This window comes from Meles meles, chromosome X (assembly GCF_922984935.1).
Source record: "Meles meles chromosome X, mMelMel3.1 paternal haplotype, whole genome shotgun sequence".
Lineage (NCBI taxonomy): Eukaryota > Metazoa > Chordata > Mammalia > Carnivora > Mustelidae > Meles > Meles meles.
Window position 1 is genome coordinate 61299877 of NC_060087.1, and position 24961 is coordinate 61324837.

The 24961-nt window shown below is 36.9% G+C and overlaps 1 protein-coding gene across 6 annotated transcripts in view; it reads right to left on the minus strand.

Annotated features, from left to right (window-relative positions):
- PHKA1 (phosphorylase kinase regulatory subunit alpha 1) overlaps nucleotides 1–24961 on the minus strand; it is a 137514-nt gene that overhangs the window by 41855 nt on the left and 70698 nt on the right. For all 6 annotated transcript variants that reach the window (XM_045995989.1, XM_045995986.1, XM_045995987.1 and 3 more), the window contains exons 15-16: nucleotides 8229–8338; nucleotides 7120–7264 (exon numbers count right to left, since the gene is read on the minus strand). In XM_045995989.1, coding sequence (XP_045851945.1) covers nucleotides 7120–7264; nucleotides 8229–8338 — 255 coding nt within the window. The remainder of the gene's footprint in view (nucleotides 1–7119; nucleotides 7265–8228; nucleotides 8339–24961) is intronic.

Genomic DNA, 24961 nt, shown 5'->3' on the forward strand with positions numbered 1-24961 from the left:
CATCAAGACAGTATGGTACTGGCATAAAAACAGGCACATAGGTCAATAGAACAGAATAAAGAGCCCAGAAATAGACCCTCAACTCTATGGTCAACTAATCTTTGACAAAGCAGGGGAGAATATCCCATGGAAAAAAGACAGTCTCTTCAACAAATGGTGTTGGGAAAATTGGACAGCCACATGCAGAAGAATGAAACTGGACCATTTCCTTACACCATACACAAAAATAAACTCAAATGGATGAAAAACCTCAATCTGAGACAGGAATCCATCAAAACCCTAGAGGAGAACCCAGATAGCAACCTCTGTGATCTTGGCTGCAGCAACTTCTCGCTAGACACATCTCCAAAGGCAAGGGAAACAAAGATAAAAATAAACTATTGGGACTTCAAGACAAAAGTCTTTTGCACAGCAAAGGAAACAGTTGACAAAACCTAAAGACAACTGACAGAACGAGAGAAGATGTTTGCAAATGACATTACAGATAAAGGGCTAGTATCCAAATTCTATAAAGAACTTGTTAAACTCAACACCCAAAGGACAAATAATCCAATCAAGAAATGGGCAGAATGGGGAGGGCACGTTTTGCATGGAGCACTGGGTGTTGTGCAAAAACAATGAATACTGTTACGCTGAAAAAATAAATAAAATGGGGGAAAAAAAAAAGAAATGGGCAGAAGACATGAACAGACACTTCTCCAAAGACATCTAAATGGCGAAGAGACACATTAAAAATGCTCAACAACATTCATCATTGGGGAAATACAAATCAAAACCACAATGAGATACCACCTCACACCAGTCAGAATGGCTAAAATTAACAAGTCAGGAAACAACAGATGTTGGCAAGGATGTGGAAAAAGGGGAACCCTCTTACACTGTTGGTGGGAATGCAAGCTGGTGCAGCCACTCTGGAAAACAGTATGGAGGTTCCTCAAAAAGTTGAAAATAGAGCTACCCGACAACCCATGAATTGTACTACTGGGTATTTACCCCCAAAATACAACTGTAGTGATCTGAAGGGGCACCTGCCCCACAATGTTTATAGAAGCAACGTCCATAATAGCCAGACTATGGAAAGAGCCCAGAGGTTCACTGACAGATGAATGGATAAAGATGTGATGTATATATATACATATATATATACACACACACACAATGGAATATTACTCAAGCCATTTAGAAAGGATGAATACTTACCATTTATTGATGTGCATGGAACTTGAGGGTATTATGCTGAGCAAAATAAGTCAAGCAGAGAAAGACAATTATCATACAATCTCATTCATATGTGGAATTTAAGAAACAAAACAGACAATCATAGGGGAAGAGAGGAAAAAATAAAACAAGATGAAATTAGAGAGGGAGATAAACCACAAGAGACTCTTAACTATAGGAAACAAACTGAGGGCTGCTGGAGGGGAGGAGGGTGGAGGGAGGGATAACTGGGTGATGGACATTAAGGAGGGCATGTGATATAATGAGCACTAGGTATTAAAAAAGACTGATGAGGGGCGCCTGGGTGGCTCAGTGGGTTAAGCCGCTGCCTTCGGCTCAGGTCATGATCTCAGGGTCCTGGGATCGAGTCCCGCATTGGGCTCTCTGCTTGGCAGGAAGCCTGCTTCCCCCTCTCTCTGTGCCTGCCTCTCTGCCTACTTGTGATCTCTGTCTGTCAAATAAATAAATAAAATCTTAAAAAAAAAAGACTGATGAATCACTGATCACTATCTCTGAAACTAGTAAGATAATATATGTTAATTAATGGAATTTAAATAAAAAATTTTAAAAAAGAAATAAGGAAAAAAACTCCCATTTCAAACACTGCACTATGTAATTGTACCTGTCCAACCAGGCCATTTACCAGTATTAGGTAAGTAAACTGCTAATATGCTAATATCCATAAAAAGGCAGCTTTATTACTAAAATGTAAGAATTTGAAAGATTGGTATCTAAAAAAAAGAAACGACAAGAACAAATTGTAATGAAAACCTAGATAACATCTAAAATCAGGACTTTTTGTTTGGGCCTTCATACTCTTCTCTCCCTCTGCCATATCCTTCTGTATTTCTAGGCCTCATTCCTTGAGGACCCTGTCCACCCACAGGTCTCACACCTCTCTGCCCCAAATGCTAAGTACATATGTTGCTTCCCATCACGGTGCTATTCATGATGGCTGGTGGAACTCCAGGATTAGCTTCATAACCTATGCCACCACCACCATCTAGAGGCAGAAATTTCTGGGTCCCCGAATCACAAGGCTCTCCTATGTTCTTTTTTTCTCCACCACCCATTCCCATGTCTCCTTTTCTTAGATCCTTGCAGGCCATCTGGCTATAACTTGCTTCTCCTTAGTGTCTCATTTGTTCTTCCATCTCATATCATCCAGTCTTCATCTCTTTTCCCTTCTATGTCAGTCTTTCTTTTGCTTTAATTGCATTTCTTTATTTACATTTCTGCATTTCTTGATTGTGAATTTCTTCCATATATCTTAATTCCTCCTGGTGTTCTATAATTCAAGTTCACTCTATCATCTCTTTTTGACTACTGAGCTTATTTAGTGAGTTTTTCATTTTAGTTATTGTCATTTTCAGTTCTAAATCTTTCTTTTGATTCTTTCTATCTTCAATTTCTTTGCTGAGGATTTCTATTTCTTTGCTGAGACTACCCACTTTCAAGTTTCAAGAGCAGTGAAGTCATAATTTCTTGTTAAACTATTTCTATGATGACTCCTTAAAATCTTTGTCACAGTTCCAACATCTGTTATTTTGGTTTTGGTGTTTGCTAATCAATTTTTCTCATTGAAGTTAAGATTTTCTTGGACATTGGTATAAAAGTGATTTCTACTGTATTCTGGAAATATGGGGTATCGTCTTATGAGACTTTGTATCTTACTGAATTTTCTGATTCAGCAGGTCTCTTCTGATACTGTGCAGCAGGGAAGGGAGCACTGCCTTGTTACTGACAGTGTAAAAGGTGTGAAAGGAGGTTCCTCTATTGTTGGGTAAGGATGAAAGTCTAAGCTGCCCACTAGCACTTCTCAGACACTACCCCTAAGGAAGAAGAGGGGTGCTTCTTCACAGCTCTGTGAAGGTAGAAGTCTAGGGTCTCTTTTGGGGACTCAGCCTTTAGTTATAGGAGTGGGGGCGGGGCTGCAGTTTTTTTCTGTGATTTTGACTAGAGGAGGATAGTTACTGTCTGAAAGTTTTCTGTCTGGCTAGGTTGGCCCTCTCCTGTTACTTTGGCTAGAAGAGAAAGGTTTTTCTTGGCCTTTTAAAACCTGCACCATTTGGATTTCTGGGATAAAAATTTCTCCAGCATCCAGTCCAGAATATATGAGACAGAATACTCACTGTTGTGTCATTTCTCAGGTGCAAAGTCCCTAGCCAGTCTCCCTTCTTTTTTCAGACTTTCAGAGTTTTCTTACATTTGTTTTATAAATAATGTCCAGGGTTTTTAACTGTACTTAGCAGGAGAGATAGGGTGAAGTGAGTCTACTACATTTTGTCTGAAAACTGGAACTCCTTTTTTTGCACCAAAGTGTTTACAGATATGAAAATTTCCAAAGATGACTCCAGTCAAATCGCTTAAGTTTTGATAAGTATTATTTTTTATTTTAGAACATTAATTTCATATTTGATGTCCTCTTTAAGAATCATTTGTAAAAAAATATTAATTACTTCATGGTCAGATTTTTAAAAATTACTCTTGTGTTAGTTTTATGCCTGTTTGGCAATATCATCTGTATGATTTCCACTTTCTAAAAAATAAACATCCTTTGTGTATTCTTTTTGGATATAGTTTTATATATACCCATAAATACAAAAATCAGGCTTGTTAACCCTCTATATCTTTAATTATTTTTAAACAATTAATCTGTGACATTCTGATATAAGTATGTTATGGTTTCCCACTATGACTGAACAATGGTTTTATCATATTGTCTTCTTTTTTTTTTAAGATTTTATTCATTTATTTGACAGAGAGAGACACAGCGAGAGAGGGAACACAAGCATGGGAGTTGGCGAGGGAAAAGCAGGCTCCCGCTGAGCAGGGAGCCTGATGTGCGGCTTGATCCCAGGACCCTGGGATCATGACCTGAGCCGAAGGCAGACACTTAACGACTGAGCCACCCAGGCCCCCTCATATTGTCTTTAAGTTTTTCTAAGTATCTGCTTTATACATTTCATTGATATTGTATAAATTAAAGTTTAAAACTATTATATCATCTTGTTATACTGTAACTCCCTTTTTGGAGTATAGTTGACGCACATGTTTCATTAGTGTCATGTGTACAACTCAGTGATTTGACAAGTTTATACATTATGCTATGTTCACCCCAAGTGTACTTACCATCTGTCCCATTACATTGCTATTGCAATATCATTGTCTGTACCCCTTATGCTGTCCCTTTAATTCCCATGACTTACTCATTCCATAACTGGAAACCTATATCTCCCTCTCCCTTTCACCCATTTTGTCCAATCCCCCAACCCCCTCCCTTCTGGCAACCATCAGTTTTTAATCAGTATTTATAGATCTGATTCTGCTTTTTGTCTCTGTAACTCTTATCAATATAAAATATCCTTCCTGTCCCTTTTACTGACTTGTGTCTTGAATTATATTTACTGTTTTTAATAGTGTTGTCACCAATGCTTTCTTTTTGTTAGCATTTACATGATTTATCTTTACACAGTCCTTTATTTTCTGTTTTTCCCCTATAATCTTATCTTAGGGATATCTTTTGTAAGTAGCATCTAGGTGGATTTTGGTCTTACATGCATTTTGGAAATCTTTATCATGATAATTTAACTAATTCACATTAAAAAAAAGATTTTATTTATTTATTTGAGAGAGAGAGATATCACAAGCAGGCAGAGAGGCAGGCAGAGAGAGAGGAGGAAGCAGGCTCCCCGCCGAGCAGAGAGCCCAATGCGGGGCTCGATCCCAGGACCCTGAGATCATGACCTGAGCTGAAAGCAGAGGCTTAATGCACTGAGCCACCCAGGCGCCCCTAAAATTAATTCACATTTTAATGTGATCACTAGCATATTCATTCTCATTTCACCAGCACAAAATTGTCACTGACAAAAACACAGAGTTGTTGGTAATGTAGGCTTTGGGGACCAACAGACCTGGTTAGAGGCCTGACTGTTACAAGCTTTGTGACTCTATAAAATGGGGCTATTAATACTACCTACCTGAATAGAATTGTTATAGAGATTTCAAAATAATGCATTGAAAGCACTTAGCTTAGTGCCTAGCACAAAGAAAATGTTCAAGAAATATTGTAATTATTACTGCTATTATAACTGCTGTTTTTGTTGTGTGACCAAGTACCAAGTGTCAAAACTTTGTGATTTAAATCTATATCGTTAGTTTTATTTTTCTTCCCAAGCTATGGCTATGTAGCTCACCCTACCTGTTAGATATTTCAATTTTGAAATGTCTTTGTCACCATAAATTCCATTTGTCCCTTTACAACTGGCATCTTCCTATAGAATTTTTCTGCTTCTATCAATGGCAGCATTATTGACCTAGTCTCTAAATCTTCACATCATCTTGTTTCATATCCCATATCTAGTTAGCCAATGTTTGACTTGCAGGTGTTGTCTAAAATATGCCCGTATTTTTCCCTTCCCACTCTATTGTTATTACCACCCATCCAATGTATCTTCTCATCATCTCAAACCTAGATTATTTTCTCTGATATCAAATTCTCCTCACTACAATGTATACTGTCATCAAATCAATATTCTGTAAACACCACTTTCATCATGTCACTCCTTGCTCAAAAACTTTTGATAATTTCAGATTTCTGAGAAAATCTCATTAGATACCTCAGCTTACTTTCAATGCCTTCACAATCTGACCTCATCTCATCCAATTTTGCTGATAATTATACTCGAACATGCAAAGCCACTCTATGCAGACTGGCCTCTCCACTGTGCACTCACAAGTCAAGCTCATCCCTGTCTCTAGGTCTCCTTCATGGTATTTCCCCCTTACCTAAAGTGCCTTCCCTTCTTCGTCCTCCATATGAGTTCTACCCATCCCCAAAAGCCTTGATAAGTCCCACCTCAGTCAAGAAATTCTCTTTAACATCGTGATCACCTTCACTTTAAAATACTAATCTAATGGTTTGGCACTTCTTTATAAGCTGTCTTCAATTGTTTTCTATTATTTCTCTGTTTCAGCTTTGCCTCTCCAATTAGACTCATACTTTCTCAAGACAATTCTGGGAACATAGTGTTTATTAATGAGAGACTTGTTAATTGGCTTAAATAAAGAAGAAAGGCAAAAAGAAGAAAGACTACCCTACTTTCTACACTTCTCTGTTTTTGAAGCACTTTAGAGATGTGACCAATATCCCTAACAGTCTGACTGGACTTTGAATGATTTATGAGAAGGAATTCTTCTCTAATGAAAAGGAATTCTATGTACTCTGGCAGTACAAACAGGTTTTTGGAAGTGATTGCAAAGACACAGAAAGGAAGCAGAGCTTCAGTATTGGCTCTAGTTCTCCAGGAACTGAGAAAATAATAAACCCTTTCACCTAGTTTCAAATAAGCAATGTCAGGAAGTCCAGCCAATAAGGGAAAGATAAACTGAAGGCCTATTCACTCTCCCTGTTAAATTTTACCGCTTCAGTTAGGCAAGCCTTGGAAGGATAAGACTGGGAACTCATCTATAAAATCTTGATGCTCCACTGGAGTAAGACAGATGGAGAACGTATTATTACTATCTTTAAACTGAATTGCATTAATAAAGTTTTGGCAAAATTGACCTAAAAACCAATTAGTCCCCAGGTAGTCCCCAAGTTATTCTATTACATTTTTTGAATTAGAGCCCTCAAACCATCTTATATATTCTTGTGCACTGGTTCATGTTACATATTTATTTTAAACTGTAAGCTCCATGAGAGGAGAAACCTCATCTGCCTTATTCACTCCTTGTATCCCAAGTGCTTAGATAAGTGCCTGGCACAAAATAGGGGCGAATATATAACTATTGAAAGAACAAATGATAATGAGTAGCTCTCCAGTGACTCTAAGTGTTTGAAGGGCTAACCACATGATTTATTCCAAAAATACATTTGTTTCTTGCCTCATACAATCTTACCAAGCATGGTATGTGAGACGGGGAAGGTGATGGTGGGTTGGCCTGTCATCCTCCAGCGGCTACAGAGGTAGGAGAGATCTGTTCTAAGCATTTCTACTATCATCTTGTTGTCCAGAGCCAGGTAGAACTGTTGCTGGTCTATAAACTGAGAAAAAGAAGAAAAATGACAGCTCAGAATAATTTGCTCTTACAACTGTCCAGTAATATTTTAAAGTACTCACATATTCACAGGGCTATAAAACATGTCACAGAGGTAACAATATCCTCAACTTTAGTGCCTCATTCTTTCCAAAGAATCTGATAGTCCATTGGTACATATAATATAATAGTTTTTGGCATTTTTACAGTGTAGTTTACAAAGTGTTTTTGAGTATAAAATTTTAGTTCATTATATAACAAATGAGTCAGGGCTTATCTTTTAATAGATGAAAATAAGGCCAGGTGACATTAAATGGGTTAACAAAGTCACATGGCTAGCAAATAGCAAGGCCAGAAATATAATCTGTAGTCCATTACTCTTCTGTCTATACCTCAGCAGCACAATTTCAGATTTATGATGACAAATGGGGAACTTCAGCTTTCTTTCCAGAAAATAGTTTCTTCTCCTATGCACACATATAATTTGGCTTATTGATGCAATGTGGCTAATAAATATCAGGCCAATAATGTGTATAATCATGGCTAAAACAGTACTGACATTTTTGTTTGGATGATTTCCAGGCATGTAAAAAGGGCCCCTGCCCTAAACAAAGAGAACACATAATTCAGTAGCTAAATAAAAAAGATTGTATTTTGTTAATAAAGGGCAAATACAGTCTGAATTTTTAACATTTAAAAGGAGTACTTTTTAAAGTACTCCAACATTTATAAAATGCCTAGTCAGTTTCTGCAACACCTAGGACTACTCTTGGTAGCCATAATCACCTGGCATTATTCAGTGCTACAACTCCAATTCAGTCCAACTCAACAAGTATTTATTAAGCAACTTAATATGGGCAAGGCCCCATGAACCTTAATGCTTGTTCTAACTCTAATAAATGTTTTATTTCTCGAATGTTTCTGATTCACTTCCATTCATCTCAATGCATACTAAAGCTCATTCTACCCACCTGTGGAGTAAAGGTGAAGATAGTTTTCCGAATGTCATAGAGTTTTGAAGTTCCAAGGACTCCCATATGCCTGTATGGTCGTCCACTGAGTTTCATTCTACTGTTGCATCCTGAGATTGAATTGAGAAATGCTCAAGATCTTTCTAGGGCACAAATCCAATCAACAAATAGGGTTCTTTTTGGTATTAGGTTTATACTTTCTGATTGAACAAACTAAGTTCTGTGTCTTAAAGTTAGTATCCATGTCATGTACAAGGCCATACAAAGCACTTTCTAAGAGATAGAGTATGCAATTATCTCTGTTCTTAAAGGACTTTAATGCTCTTATAAAGAAGTCACATAGTCTTATATATGAGAGAAAAGAATGCACATGATAATTAATAGTTCTATGAATGGTAGAATTCTATTACTGATATTTATATGCTGAATTTCCTTAAGTCCCACGAAAACTTGCAAAAGCCATACTATCAAACATTAATGTAAACTATGCTTCAATAAAGCTAAACAAAACCTCATCAACTTAAAGATGGCATACTAAATTGAAAAATGGAAATGATTTTATCTTGATCTCCTTTAATTGCATAGTACTGACATGTTTCAATTCAATGAACAACGCATCTTATCCAAATAAGTAAAAGTATTTAATATGATAAGCAATAATATGATTATGTCTCATAGGAAATTTTGTGGAAGGAAACTCATAAACAGAGTAAAATTCACTTGGCAGAGGAACATTTCTGAAAACTTAAGAAAGGGAACACATGAACTATCAGACTGCTACAAAAGACATAATTTTAATGAAAATTTAAACAGAATCTGTTCATGTGTCTAAATATTATGTATGTGTGTATGTATGTACACACACACACACACACCTTATTTCCCTGAGTATGTCTTCTTTTTTATAGTTTAGCATTAGAATCTGAAATTAGAATCTATCTGATAATTAATGTTTATGTTACATGTAGTTGAATTTCTTGTCTTTCAAAAGGCAATTATTACATCAATACCTCTTATAATGAAGAAATACTTCATTTATTCAGACACTTTTTTCCCTTTTATAACATAGGATATGTTGTATAACATAGGAGAGTACTATACACAAAGAGCTTGTTCTCAAACTCTTTTTCCCCAAAATATATATCGAATATCATTTCATGTTAGTACTGACAGAACTTTATCACTTTTTTTTTTATTGGAACACATTTTTCTTGGGGATTTTATTATTGCCCCTGCTTTATCCTAAGTATGAAACTTATCAAAGATGCACATTTTTAGTGTTGCTTCACTTTTAGGGACAGAGCCAGAGAGCTGTCAATGCCTTGGTTATATTCCAGGGTCCACTCTGGAAAGCACATATTTTACACACATTGATATCACAATCAGGTTTATCCACTGCTCCTTCTATTTTGTTTCTTTTTTTTAAATTGTAGTAAAATATATATAACATAATATTTACCATTTTAACAATTTTTATTTTTTTAAAATAAATCTTCTATTTATTTATTTGAGAGAGAGAGAGTGAGCAAGTGAGCATCAGCAGGGGGAGGGGCAAAGGGAGAAGCAGATTCCCCACTGAGCAGGAAGCCTGACACAGGGCTCAGTCCCAGGACCCTGCGATCATGACCTGAGCCCAAGGCAGATGCTTTAACCAACTGAGCCATCCAGGTGCCCCATTTTAATCATTTTTAATAAGTGGCATTAAGTACATTCACAATGTTGTAAAACTATCACCACCACCCAACTTTAGAACTTCTCCATCTTCCCAATCTGAAACTGTACCAATTAAACAATAACTCCCCATGTTCCCTTCTTGCCAGTTCCTGGCAATCAACATTCTTTCTGTATCTATAAATTTGCCTTCCCTTGGTACCTCATATATGTGGAATCATATAATATTTGTCTTTTTGTGACTGGTTTATTTCACTTAGGATAATATCTCCAAGGTTCATCCATTTTGTACTATGTGTCAGAATTTAATTCTTTTTCAAGGCTGAAAAATTTTTCATTGTATGTGCATACCATGTTAAGTTGATCTTTTTATTCATCACTGGACACTAGGGTATTTTTTGGGGTAATTTCTTATAGTATAATATACATGAAGTTAAGTATATAAATCTTAAATTTAAAAATTAAAGAATTTTTACATAGTAAACACACAACACAAATCAAGATATGGAATTAAAGAGGGAGACAAACCATGAGAGACTCTGGACTCCAGGAACCAAACTGAGGGTTACAGAAGGGAGGGGGTGGAGGGATGCGGTAACTGGGTGATGGGTATTAAAGAGGGCACATGTGGTGATGAGCACTGGGTGTTATATGCAACTGTGAATCATTGAACACTACATCAAAAACTGATGTGGTACTACATGTTGGCTAATTGAACATTTAAAAAAAGGATATGGAACATTATCAGCACTATGCGAAGCCCTCCTTGTGCCCCTTTCCCATTATTAACATCCCCCAGCTCCCAAAGTTAACCACATTCAAACATCAATCACCATAAATAAGTAGGTACATTTCTTAGCTTTATATTAATAAAATCATAAAATATGTACTTTTTTGCATCTGGTTTCTTTCACTCAACATTTTATCTATGAGATTCATCCATATTGGTGTATGTAGAACTGATTCACTTGTTTTCACTGCTGTATAATATTCCAGAGTATGAATATATCATTATTTGTCCATTTACTTGTTGATGGACATTTGACCCCCCCCCCCATTTTGTTATTATAAATAAAGCTCCTATGAACATTAATGCCTTGCTCCACTGGCTATACACACCAGTACAATGCCAAAAGGAAGTGGTGGTGGTGGGCATTTCAGACATCTTATTGATATCTGAAATGGGGCTAATGTGAGAAAACTTTTAATATTTTACCACTAAGTATAATGTTAGGTTTTCAGAATATATCCTTTATTAATAACATTTAAGGAAGTTTTCTTTGACTCCTATAATATTTTTATATGAATGGCTATTAAAATTTACCAATTTTTGCATCTATTGAAATGCTCACTTTTTTTCTCCATTATTCTCTCTTTGTGTTGGGATATATTGATTGATTTATAAATGTTAAAACACCCATGAATACATTTAGTTGAAAATGATCTCTAAATCCCCATCTTCTCATATCTCCTTTAATCCATGGGTTATTTGTAAGTACAATGCTTGATTTCTAAATCACTGGGGATATCCCATCTATCTTTTAAAAACTTACTTCTGGATTAATTCTAATGTGGTCAGAGACCACATTGATTTCAATCATACTATATGATTTCCATCCTTTGAAATTTGTTGAAACATGCATTGTGGCATGACTTCTGGTCTTTTTTGATAAATATTCAAATTGCTCTTGAATATGTATTCTGCAGTAGTTGGGTATAATGTTCAATATTTACCAATAGGCCAAGTCTGTTAATTTCATTGATGTTTTTGTCTATTTCTGCCAATTACTGATAGGAATGTGTTAGCATTTCTCACTATGATTTAGATTTATCTGTTTTCCTTTTAGTTTTTCTCTTTTTGGGGGCTATGTATATTTTGAGGTTATGCTATTATATAAATAAAAATTAAAGATTAAGATAGCTCCTGTTAAACTGACACTTTACTACCATAAAATGTTTTTCATTTTTTCTACTAATATTTCTTTTTTTTTCTACTAATATTTCTTGCCTTTTGTATACTTTGACATTAGCACAGTTACATCAGCTTCAGTTTGTTTATTATTTGCATGCAATATTGTTTTATATCCTTTTCTTTTTTTTATGGATTTTATTTATTTATTTGACAGACAGAGATCACAAGTAGGCAGAGAGGCAGGCGGGTGGGGGGGGGAGGAAGCAGGCTCCTCACCAAGTAGAGAGCCCAATGCAGGGCTTGATCCCAGGACCCTGAGGGGTGGAGGAAGCAGGCTCCTCACCAAGTAGAGAGCCCAATGCAGGGCTTGATCCCAGGACCCTGGGATCGTGACCTGAGCCGAAGGCAGAGGCTTAACCCACTAAGCCACTCAGGCACCCCAATATCCTTTTATTTTCAGCCTGTATCCTTATACTTCTGGTAAGACTCTTTTATGTAGCATAAAGTTGGGTTTTACCTTATAATCCAGTTTGACAAATCTCTCTTTTAACTGAAACATTTAGTCCATTTACATTTAACATAATTACTGAATGTTTGAGTTTAAATCTTACATTTTTTCATTCTTTATTTGCATTTTTAAAAAGTTTTATTTTAGTTCCAGTTAGCTAACATAGTTATATTAATTTCAGGTGTGCAATATAATAACTCAACAATTCCACAAATAACCTGGTGTGCTCATCATGACAAGAACACTCCTTAATTCCTACCATCTAGTTAACCTATCTCAACCTACCTCCCCTCTGATAACCATCAGTTTCCATTCTGTACTTAAGAGTCTGTTTCTTTCTCTTTTTTGCATTGCTCGTTTGTTTCTTAAATTCCACATAAGTAAAAACATATAGTATTTGTCTTTCTCTGACTGACCTATTTCATGCAGCATAGTACTCTATCTCTGTCCATGTCATTGCAAATGGCAAGATTTCATTCATTGTTATGACCAAGTAATATTCCATTGCATATATACATACACCACATATTCTTCACCCATACATCAGTCGATGGACACTCGGACTGTTTCCATACTTTGGTTATTGTAGATAATGCTGCTATAGACACTGGGGTACATGTGTACCTTTCAATTAGTATTTTTTTAAAAATTTGGGGGTAAATAACTAGTAGTGTGATTGCTGGATTACAGGGTAGTTCTATGTTTAACATTTTTTAAAAAAGATTTTATTTATTTGACAGACAGATCACAAGTAGGCAGAGAGGCAGGCAGAGAAAGAGGAGGATGCAGGCTCCCTGCTGAGCAGAGAGCCTGATGCGGGGCTCAATCCCAGGACCCCGGGATTATGACCTGAGCCGAAGGCAGAGGCTTTAACCCACTGAGCCACCCAGGCGCCCTTATGTTTAACATTTTGATGAAAATCCATACTGTTTACCAAACTGGCTGTACCAGTTTGCATTTCCACCAACAGTGCAAGAGGGTTCCCCTTCTTCCACATGCTCGCCAACACCTGTTGTTCCCTGTTGTTGATGTTAGCCATTTGACTGGTGTGAGGTGGTATCTCATTGTAGTTTTGGTTTGTATTTCCCTGATGATGAGTGACTTGAGCATCTTTTCATATGTCTGTGGCCATCTGGATGTCTTCTTTGGTAAAATGTCTATTCAAGCCCTCTGCCCATTTTTAATTGGATTATTTGTTTTTTGGGTGTTGAGTTGTGTTGGTTTTTATATATTTTGGATACTAACTCTTTATCAGATATGTCATTTGCAAGTGTCTTTTCCCATTCTGTAGGTTGCCTTTTAGTTTTGTTGATTGTTTTCTTTGCTGTGAAGAGGGCTTTTATTTTGATATAGTTTCTGTGTTTATTTTTGCTTTTGTTTCTCTTGCCTCAGGAGACATATCTATAAAGAAGTTTCTAATGCTGATGTCAAGGAAGTTCCTGCATGGGGCACCTGGCTGGCTCAGTCAGTAGAGCAGGTGACTCTTGATCTTGGGGTGGTGAGTTAAAGCCCCACACTGGACATGCAGCCTACTTAAAAAGTGTGAAAAAAAGGCAGAAGTTGCTGCCTGTATTCTCTTCTAGGGTTTTTATGGTTTCAGGTCTCAAAATTAGGTCTGTAACTCATTTTGAACTTATTTTGTAAGAAAGTGGTCCAGTTTCATTCGTCTGCACATTGCTGCCAAGTTTTCCCAACAACATTTGTTGAAGAGATTCTGTCTTTCCCATTGGATATTCTTTTCTGCTTTGTTGAAGATTAATTGACCAAATAGGTGGGTTCATTTCTGGGTTTCCTATTCTGTTCTACTGATCTATGTGTCTATTTTTTTTCTGCCAGTATGATACTGTTTCGATCACTACGGCTTTGTAATATAATTTCAAGCCCACAATTGTGATGTCTCCCACGTTGGTTTTCTTTTTCAAGATTGCTTTGCCTGTTTGGGGTCTTTTCTGGTTCCCTATAAATTTTAGGATTATTCTAGCTCTTTGAAAAATATTGCTGGTATTTTAATAGGGTTGCATGAAATGTGTAGATTGCTTTAGGAAGTAAAAACATTTTAACAATATTTCTTCTTCTAATCCATGATCATGGAATGTCTTTCTATTTGTTTGTGTCATCTGCAATTTCTTTCATCAGTGTTTTACAGTTTTCAAAGTAGAGGTCTTCGGCCTTTTTTTTTTTTTTTAGGTTTTCTTAGGTATCTTATTGTTTTTCATGCAACTGTAAATGAGACTGATTCCTTAATTTCTCTTTCTGTGTCTTCATAATTGGTGTATAGAAATGCAACAGATTTCTGGACATTGATTTTGTATCCCTGTGAATTGACTGAATTAATTTATCACTTGTAGCAGTTTTTTGGGGTTTTTTTTTGGGTCAATTTGACTTCTTTCTTGCTGATATAGATGCTTTTATTTCTTTTGGTTGTCTGACTGATGTGGCTAGGACTTACAGTACTATGTTGAAGAAAATGGTAAGGTGGAGTGGACGGCCCCGCGGGATGCCCGGCCACCAGCCAGGGAATCCAAGGTCGCCTCTGTGCCCTGGGAAGGTACACAGTGGTGAGGACGCGCTGTTTGGACAGAGGGCTGGGCTGAGACGGGACGGCTGGGTCGAGGCGTTCTGAGCCTGTCACTTGGCTCTCCAGGCTCCGTTTGCGCACTTGGGAAAAAGCCGGTAGTGATGCCAGTCCTGCCTCGCTCCCAGATCTGACCTGAAGATTAAACAAACTGACAGACGAGTTCCAGCTCGGAGGAAATACACCACCATTCGTATTAAAGAAGAGTCTGCCCTACATGCGACTGGGAAAGCGTCCACTGCCTTCGGGGCCGCTCACTCCCCCGGCCCGTCAGCTCCGCCAGAAGGAGCTGGAACACTGGATGCTCTCCACCTCCGCTCCTGGGTCTCCTCTTGGCCCTGGGACCGAAAGGCTAACACGCTGTGCCCGAGACAGCCTAACAAGAAGCTCCGAGGAAACTTTCCTTTAAAACAGAGGCTGGCCCCGCAAGGGCGACAATGTGGCTGTTGTAGGCATTTTCCGGGCATTTGGGTTGGCTTTGGCTGCATTACAGTGTTATTTAGGGCAGAGCATAAAATGTTCTTGGACGATAAAAAAAAAAAAAAAAAAAAAAAAAGAAAATGGTAAGGTGAACATCCTTGTTCCTGACCATTGAGGAAAAGATCTCAGTGTTTCCCCATTGAGGATGATATCATCTTTTGTTTTCATATATGGCTTTTATTATGTTGAGGTATATTCCATCTAAATCAACTTTGTTGAGGGTTTTTTTTTTTATCATGAATGGATGTTGTACTTAGTCAAATGCTTTTTCTGCATATGCTGAAATGATCATTTTGTTCTAATCCTTCCTTTTTTTTTAGAGGGAGGGGAGGGGTAGAGGGAGAGGGAAAGAGAGAATCTTAAGCAGACTCCACGTCTAGTATGGAGCCTGATGCAGGGCTCAACCTCACAACGATGAAATCATGATCCAAGCTGAAATCAAGAGTCAGACCCTTAACTGACTGAGTTACCCAGGTGCCTCCATCCTTTTTTTTTTTTAAAGATTTTATTTATTTATTTGACACAGAGAGATCACAAGTAGGCAGAGAGGCAGGCAGAGAGAGAGAGGAGGAAACAGGCTTCCTGGCGAGCAGAGAGCCCGATGCGGGACTCGATCCCAGGACCCTGAGATCATGACCTGAGCCGAAGGCAGTGGCTTAAACCACTGAGCCACCCAGGTGCCCTCCATCTTTTCTTTTTTAAAGTGATATGTCATTTGCAAATATTGAACTAGCCTTGCAATCCAGGAATCAATCCAAATTGACCATGGTGAATGATTTTTTAATGTATTTTTAGGCTGGGTTTGCTAGTATTTTGTTGAGGATTTTTGCATCTATGTTCATCACTGATATTAGCTTGTAGTTCTCTTCTTTTGTGGTGTCTTTATCTGGTGATAGTATAAGGGTAGTGCAGGCTTCATAGAATGAATATGGAAGGCTTCCTTCCTCTTGTATGTTTTGGAATAGTTTGAGAAGAATAGGTATGAACTCTTTAAATGTTTGGCAGAATTTGCTTATAAATCCATTTTGTCCTGGACTTTTGTTTGTTGGGAGTTTTTTGATTCCTGATTCCATTTCTTTGCTGGTTATTAGTCTGTTCAACTTTTCCCTTATTTCTTATGGTTTCAGTTTTGGTAGTTTATATGTTTCTAGGAATTTATTCATTTCTTCTAGGTTGTCCAATTTATTGGCATATAGTTTCTCATAATATTCTATTATAATTATATTTCTGTGCTATTGGTTGTTATTTCTGCTCTAATCTTCATTATTTCCTCCCTCCTTCTGGCTTTAGGCTTTGTTTTTGTTCTTTTTCTAGCTCCTTTAGGTTTAAGTTTAGGCTGTTTGAGATTTTTCTTTTTTTTTTGAAATAGGTCCGTGTTACTATAAACTTCCCTCTTATGAATGCTTTTGCTGCATCTCAAAGGTTTTGGACCATTGTGTTTTCATCTTCATTTGTTTCCATGTGTTTTTAAATTATTTTATTTCCTGACTGACACATTCATTGTTTAGTAGGGTGTTATTTAACCTCCCTGCATTCATGGTCTTTCCAGTTTTTGACTTCTAGTTTCATAGCACTGTGGTCACAAACGGTGCAGGTATGCCTTCAAGCTTCTTGTATTTGTCAGGGCCTGTTCTGTGGCCCATTATGTGATTAATTCTGAGAATGTTCCATTTGCACTTGAAAAGAATGCTTTTTTAGGATGGAAAATTCTGAATAGATATGGTAAGTCCAACTGACCCAGTGTGTCATTCAAAGCCATTTTTTCCTTGTAGATTTTGTTTATATGATCTATCCATTGATGCAGGTGTGACATAAAAGTCCCCTATTATTATTGTGTTATCAATGGGTTCTCTTATGCTTATTATTAAATATTTTTATATATTTTGATGATCCCACAATGGGGGTATAAATATTTATAATTTTCATATCCTATTGTTGGATTGCCTTTTTGTGATTATAAGGTGCCCTTCTTTGTCTATTCTCAGTGTGTCTATTAAAGTCTAGTTTGTCCAATATAACTATTGTTACTTTGGCTTTCTTTTGACATCCATTTGCATGATAAATATTTCTTTAACCCTTCATTTTCATTCTGTAGGTGTCTGTAGGTCTAAAATGTATCTCTTGTAGACAGCATATAGATGGGTTTTGTTTTTTGTTTATTATCCATTTGAGACCCTATGTCTTATGATTGGAGTATTTAGTCCATTTACATTCACAGTAATTATTGATAGATATGTACTTAGTGCCATTTTATTACTTTTTGCTTGTTTCTGTATATTTTCTCTGATCCTCTCTTGTCTTTCTTGTGTTGTTGATTTTCTTTAGTGATATATTTGGGTTTCTTTCTCTGTATTCTTTGCATTTATGAATGGTCTTTGATATATGGTTATCCTTAGGTTTGTATGTAACCTCTTTTGTAGGTAGCACTCTATAGTAAGTTGATGTTCAATTAAGGTTGAACCCATTCTTTTCTCCTCTACTCCACACATTTTAAGTCCAAGTTATTATATTTTATATCCTTTTTAAAATGGGTTTCTTGAATGATTTTTTACAGAACTATTTATTTTTTACTGCTTTTTTGTTTCCTGCCTTTATACCATCACGTTTAGCCTCTCCTTTCCATTCAAAGTGTCCCCCTTTAATATTTCTTGAAGGGCTGGTTTAATGGTCATGAACTCCTTTAGTTTTTGTTTGTCTGGAAAACTCTTTCTCCTTCTATTCTGAATGATAGCCTTGCTGGATAGAGGATTCTTGGCTGCAGATTTTCCCCATGTAGCAATTTGGATATATCATACCTCTCCCTTCTGGCTTGGCAAGTTTCTGTGTGTGTTGTGTGTGCTCTACTATTGTGTCTGCTATTGCTCTATCCTCCTGGCTTGTCATCTGCAGAGGCTCTCCTTCTGTGGATATTGTTTCCTCCCTGGATTGAATGTGATGAGTTTTAACTGGTGTGCTCTAGTCCTCTTGTGAAATGAGACCTGACACCGCTTACATGAGAACTGAGGCCCTGCAAAACTCTCTGTTTGGGACATGTGGTGTGGGCAGTCTTTTGTGCTGGTCTTCTGGAGGAGGAGCCAGCTGTATTGGGACAGAGGAAAATGTGGCTGAGAAAGGCAGTTCCACTGTAATGCAAGGGGTTGGGGCTTAGTGTAAGCAAGTTGGGTATCCGTGTCTGCATGGCTACTTCCAGCCAGTGGCTCTGTGTTTATGTTGGGAGGTGGAGGAGGGAAATGGCAACAGCCAGCTTTTTCCTCGACAGATTTCTCCATGAATGTTGCCTTTCAGGGACACTCAAGAAGAGCAAATAATGTCCCCAATATGTGCTCTAGGCAAATTTCACATCATTATTTCCATGCTGTATTCCCCTGGGTTGTTTGTCTTCCTTCTCTCCAGGAGCAGCACAGTGCTCTCTAGAGTCTATCCCAGCCTAGCCTGCTGACACTTAAAACTCCAGGCTTCAAGCCCTGCTAGTTTTAAGAACTCATGAAATTCAGCTGCTCTAGCTTTCTAAGCCAATGGCTCTGGGGAAACATTCTTCTTGTGCATTCCCTTGTGTGCTCCCCTCCCTCTCACCCTTCTCCAAGACAATGGCTCCATCCCTTCTGCAACAGCCAGGATCTGTTTCCCCCCTAAACCACATCTCCACATTTCCTACCTTCTTCAATGTGGCCTCTTTACTCCTTTGAGTTATGGAGTTTGTTCCGACAGTCTTCAGGTTGATTTCTGGGATATTTAGGATGATTTAATAGTGATCTAGTTGTATTTGAGGGATGAGGTTAGCCTAGACTTTGCTGCCATCCTCCTCTCCCCTATCTTATCTATTCATTCACCAATGGACATGTGGCTGCTCCCATAATTTTGCTATTATAAATAATGCTGCTATAAACATGTGTTCACGTATCACCTTAAATTAGCATTTTCCTATTTTTTAAGTATATACTTAGTAGTGTGATTACTGGATCATAGAGTAGTTTAATTTTTAATTTTTTGAGGGTTCTCTATACTATTTTCCACTGGTGGTTGCACCAGTTTGCATTCCCACCAATAGTGCATGAGAGTTCCTTTTTCTCCACATCCTCACCAACACTTTTTGTTTCTTCTGTTGTTGATTTTAGCTATTCTGACAGGTGTGAGGTGAGAGCTCATTGTAATTTTGATTTGCATTTCCTTGATGGGAAGTGAAGATGAATATCTTTTCATGTGCCTGTTGGCCATGTGTAAGTCTTTGGACAAATGTCTATTTGTCTTCTGCCCATTTTAAAATTACTTGTTGTTTGGATGTTGAGTTTTATCAGTTCTTAAATATTTTGGATACTAACCCATTACCAGATATGTCATTTATAAATATCTTCTCCCATTCCATAGGTTGCCTATTTCCTTTGCTCTGTAGAAGCTTAGTATTTTGATGCAGTTCCAATAGTTTGTTTTGTTTTTGGTGCAACTTTAAATGGTATTGTTTCCTTCATTTTACTTTCTGCTGCTTCATTATTAATGTATAGGAATGAACAGATTCCTGTACATTGATTTTATCTCCTGAGACTTGCCCGAATTCATTTATGTGTTCTGGTGGAATCTTTAGTGTTCTCTATATATAGTATAATGTCACCTGCAAATAGTGAGAATTTAACTTTTCCTTACCGACTGGGATGACTTTTCTTTTTGTTGTCTGATTGCTTGGCTAGGATTTCCAATACTATGTTAAATAAAGTGTTGAGAGTGGACATTCTTGTCTTGTTCCTGACCTTATGGGAAAAGCTCTCATTTTTCCCCCACTGAGTATGATGTTGGCTGTGAGTTTTTCATACAAGGCCCATAATATATTGAGGTATGTTCTCTCTAAACCCATGTTGCAAGAGAGGTTTTTAAAAATCACAAATGGAAGTTGTATTTTGTCAAATGTTTTTTCTCCATCTATTGAATTATGGTTTTTATTCTTTTATTGATGTGATGCATCACGTGATTCTTTTGTGAATATTAAACCACCCCTGCATTATAGGAATAAATCCCACTTGATCATTCTCTGTGATTTTTAATGTTTTGTTGGATTTGGTTTGCTAATTTTGTTGGATTTGGTTTGCTGAGAGTTATTGGCCTATAGTTCTCTTTTTATGGTGTCTTCATCTGGTTTTGGTATTAGGGTGATACTAGCCTCACAGAATGAATTTGAAAGTTTTCCTTCTTCTTCAAATTTTTTTAAATAGTTTGAGATGAACATGTATTAACTCTTCTCAAATTTTTGTTAGAATTTGCTTGTGAAGGCCTCTGGTCCTGGACTTTTAATTTTTGGGGGGATTTTTGACTACTGATGCAATTTTATTTCTGGTAATTTGTCTGTTCAAAGTTTCTGTTTCTTCCTGCTTAAGTGAAACCATATTGGGAGATGGAGAGGAGAAGGAAGTTGAGGGAAATTGGAAGGGGAGGCGAACCATAAGAGACTATGGACTCTGAAAAACAACCTGAGGGTTTTGAAGGGGCGGGGGTGGGAGGTTGGGGGAACCAGGTGGTGGGTAATAGGGAGAGCACATATTGCATGGAGCACTGGGTGTTGTGCAAAAACAATGAATATTGTTACGCTGAAAAAATAAAAAAAAAATAAACCCAAAACCAAACCAAACCAAAACAAAAAAGATAATAGGGTTCATCATACATTGTTATTATGTTGCAAAGTACAAATAGCAAAGACTGCTCTTTCTGACACTGTTTTTCTAAGAAACAAGTGCGTATTTATTTTACAAAAAAAAAATGATTGGAAGCAAATACTCCAAAACAAAAACAGTGGCTTCCTATGAGTGTTAGAATTATAGGTGACTTTTATCTTTTTCCTCTGTGCCTTTTTCTATTTTCCAGTTCCCTTCATTCAGCACGTACATTTCAATTTGTAATCATAACTTACTACTTATGAAAACTGAAGAGAATGAGAATAGCACATCTATTCAAATGAAACTAGGAGATAAATTTATAATTCCTGAAGAAATGAAAGATATATCAGATAAAATGGATGTATTTGATGTTCAAAAATTTGCACAAAGGCAAGAAAATAATTATCTAAAGAAAGTTACAGAACAGAAAATATATACATTACAAACTTCATTGATAAAAGCTTACCATAAGGTATACTTAAAGAAGAGATTATGCTGAGTGAAATAAGTCAAGCAGAGAGAGTCAAGTATCCTATGGTTTCACTTACTTGTAGAGCATAAGGAATAACAAGGAGGACATTGGGAGATGGAGTGGAGAAGTGAGTTGGGTGAAATTGGAGGGGGAGACAAACCATGAGAGACTGTGGACTCTAAGAAACAAACTGAGGGTTTTGGGGGGGGTGTTGGGTAGGCCTGGTGGTGGGTATTAAGGAGGGCATGTATTGCATGGAGCACTGGGTGTGGTGCATAAACAATGAATGCTGGAACACTGAAAAGAAATAAAATAAAATGGAAAAAGAGAATTGATAACAATATATGAAAATGTGCAGATCCTGCTAGATATGCAAGCCATAGGAAACACAATTTCAAAAAAAAAAAAGTAGAGCAAAAGTGAAGAAATGCTATCCTCACTGGGAATTAAAGAAAGGCAATTAAAATAGCATGTATAGTAATACTACTAATCTAACAAAAACAAATGATAAAAATTCAATGTTGGTGGGGTAGTAAAAATAAAAGGGTTTTTTGTATTTGTATTTTGTATTAATTTGTATTTACTGATGTCACTAAAATTTGGTTGGTATTTCTAAAGAATAATCTGGCAACATAAAACAAGAACTACACAGTTGTCCATACTCTTTTATCCAGAATCCCTTTTCTGAGAATATACTCCAAAGAAACAGAAGTATACAGAAAAAAGCCTATACAAAGGCATTCATAGAATGACAAAAACTTTGGAAACAATTCAAGTACCCAATAATTAGGGAATAATTAGTTTAACTTGATGGAATAATACATAGTTCTTTCAGTATGTAAAAATACTCACATGAAAGAGTAAGTGAAAAAAACCACAAATTAATATGCATACACTGTAACTGTAAATGTATCTATGTGCACAGATTAGAAAAGAATTAGAATTATATAAAGACCTAAGTTGAATATTTATGAAATTCTTATGTTCCTAAATTTGATTAATCTCGTATTTTTGTTAAACAAGATTTATTTATTTATTTATTTATTTATTTATTTATTTATTTTAGAGAGAGCAAGTAAGCGAGCATGGGTGAGCAGAGGGAGGGCAAAAGGAGGGGGAGGAAAGAAGCAGATGCCCCAATAAGCATGGAGCCCAATGGGGTTCCATCCCACAACTATGAGATCATGACCTGAGCTAAAACCAAGAGTTGGATGCTTAACCATCTGAGCCATCAGGTGCCCCAATTAATCTCGTACTTTAAAAATTTTTAAAAAATATATTATGGAACTGAAATACATGAAATGCAATATTTGAGGTGAGGCAAACATTCCCACTTAGTTAACATATACATATATATGAACACACCTGGTGAAGAAATCTCTCTCTCTCTCTTTTTTATATTATAGTTGTCACTCGATGTATGCTTAAAGCAATTATCATTGAGAAATTGTAACTATGATAAAATTTTGAAGATTCACCCATTTGATAAGTTATCAAATCATGCCTTTTCTGACTTTCCCAGACAGATATATCCTCTTTGCCCTGTGCTTTATACATAACACCATTACTACAGCATTTATAATATTGTACTATAATTAGCTGGCTACTTGTCTATGTCACCCACAGCATCTAGCCCAGTGCCTAGTACATAATAAGTGAGCAACAGATTGTTATGAAAGAACAAATGAATGAAGTAAATGAAGGAATATATTTGGAAAGTAAATGTAGCTTGTTACTAGGGTTCTGTAATGGTTAAACTCATTAAACTTAAGACCATCATTCTTAATTTCCTTTGACTAGGAAATAATAGCTTAGTAAGAAGCCCTAAACAAAGTGCAGGCTTTGAAAAAGCAATCAGTAAGGAGTTTGCTTCAATTTGTTGGAAAATGTGATGTGAATGTGATGCAGGTCGATTCCAAGAATGATGGCCCAGTGCTTGGAAATTACCTATATCCTCGTAAGATTATGCTGAATTTAGAGCAATAAGTGTGAAGAAACCAAGGGTATAATTAACCTCTCATCTTCTGAGTGGCAGCCAGAGAGAATCAGGTCAAAGTCACCAGTAGGACTTACATGAACTCCAAACCACAAAGACTTCTAAGAGGGGCAAAGAAGGTGACTAGAAAATCAACTAATACTTGTTCCTGGAATAAGATTTGGGCTAGATAGAGAAATACCTTCCTGATGTCAACAGATTTCGTGGACTGGTATCTAGAAACTAGGAGCATATTATAGTCTGAGACTAGATGGAATGGCCAAGAAGATAAAGAACAGGAAACAGATTCTGGGAAGGACTAAAATATCCATCCCATCTTGTAAAGAATCAACTCAAATTAATCTCTGAAGTTTCAGAGTCTTGACTTCGAAGTTATCTGGGATAGAGCTGAGTAAGTGAGAGGAACCAGGGGCTCAGTATTTTGTAATAGTCAAGCTAAGCTGTGGCTAGATTTCAGAAATTAATTGGGAGCTGAGATCTATACTAAATAAACTTGTTAATTTCTATGTGTTTATATTTAAGTTTCCCATTTTTTTACAGTAAATTTTCTTTAGAAAATTTGCACTTGAATTAAAAAGAAAAGGAATTTTGTACATTATAGCTAGGATGGAAGAAGGGGGAAATTAGTATATTCCTAAAATCAGATGTAATCTTAATAGCTCTGGGAGTTAAGGCTCTGTTGGCATATGAGTGTTTATGAGACACGGAGAAAAGTCACCTCTGACTGTTGGTCCTTTCCTCCTTGGTTGATTCCATCTCAACTGAGATTTACATAACTGCTGTAGAAATTGAGTGTCTGAAGTAGGTGTTAGTAAAATGGGAAGGCAACTGACTGGTTTTGAGCTGGACAAGATTTGACTTGGCTGTAATTAAGAGACCATTCTTGGAGGAGAAGAAAAGTACACACACACTTATACAAAGAAAGTATACACACACACACACACACACACACACACACACACACACACAAAGTAGGCTTTGGGTTTGTAAGTGAGAATTCATTATCTAGGACATAATTTTTATTTATAAATTTGCCCTTTTGTGGCTTGGTTTAAGATTGTATTAATTTCTGGGTGCCTGGGTGGCTCAGTGGGTTAAAGCCTCTGCCTTCAGCTCAGGTCATGACCCCAGGGTCCTGGGATCAAGTCCCGCACTGGGCTCTCTGCTTGGTGGGGAGCCTGCTTCCTCCTCTCTCTCTGCCTGCTTTTCTGCCTACTTGTGATCTCTGTCTATCAAATAAATAAATAAAATCTTTTTTAAAAAGACTGTATTAATTTCTAACTGGTGATGTAACAAATTACTACAAACTTAGTGGCTTAAAATAACACACATTGAAACTCTTACAGCTCTGAAAGTCAAAAGTCCAAAATAGGCCTTTTGGATATTATAAGGTAAAATAAAAATACCAACAGGGCTGGTTCCTTCTGGAGGCTCGAGGGGAAAATCTGCTCCTTGTCTATTCCAGCTTCTAGAGGATAAG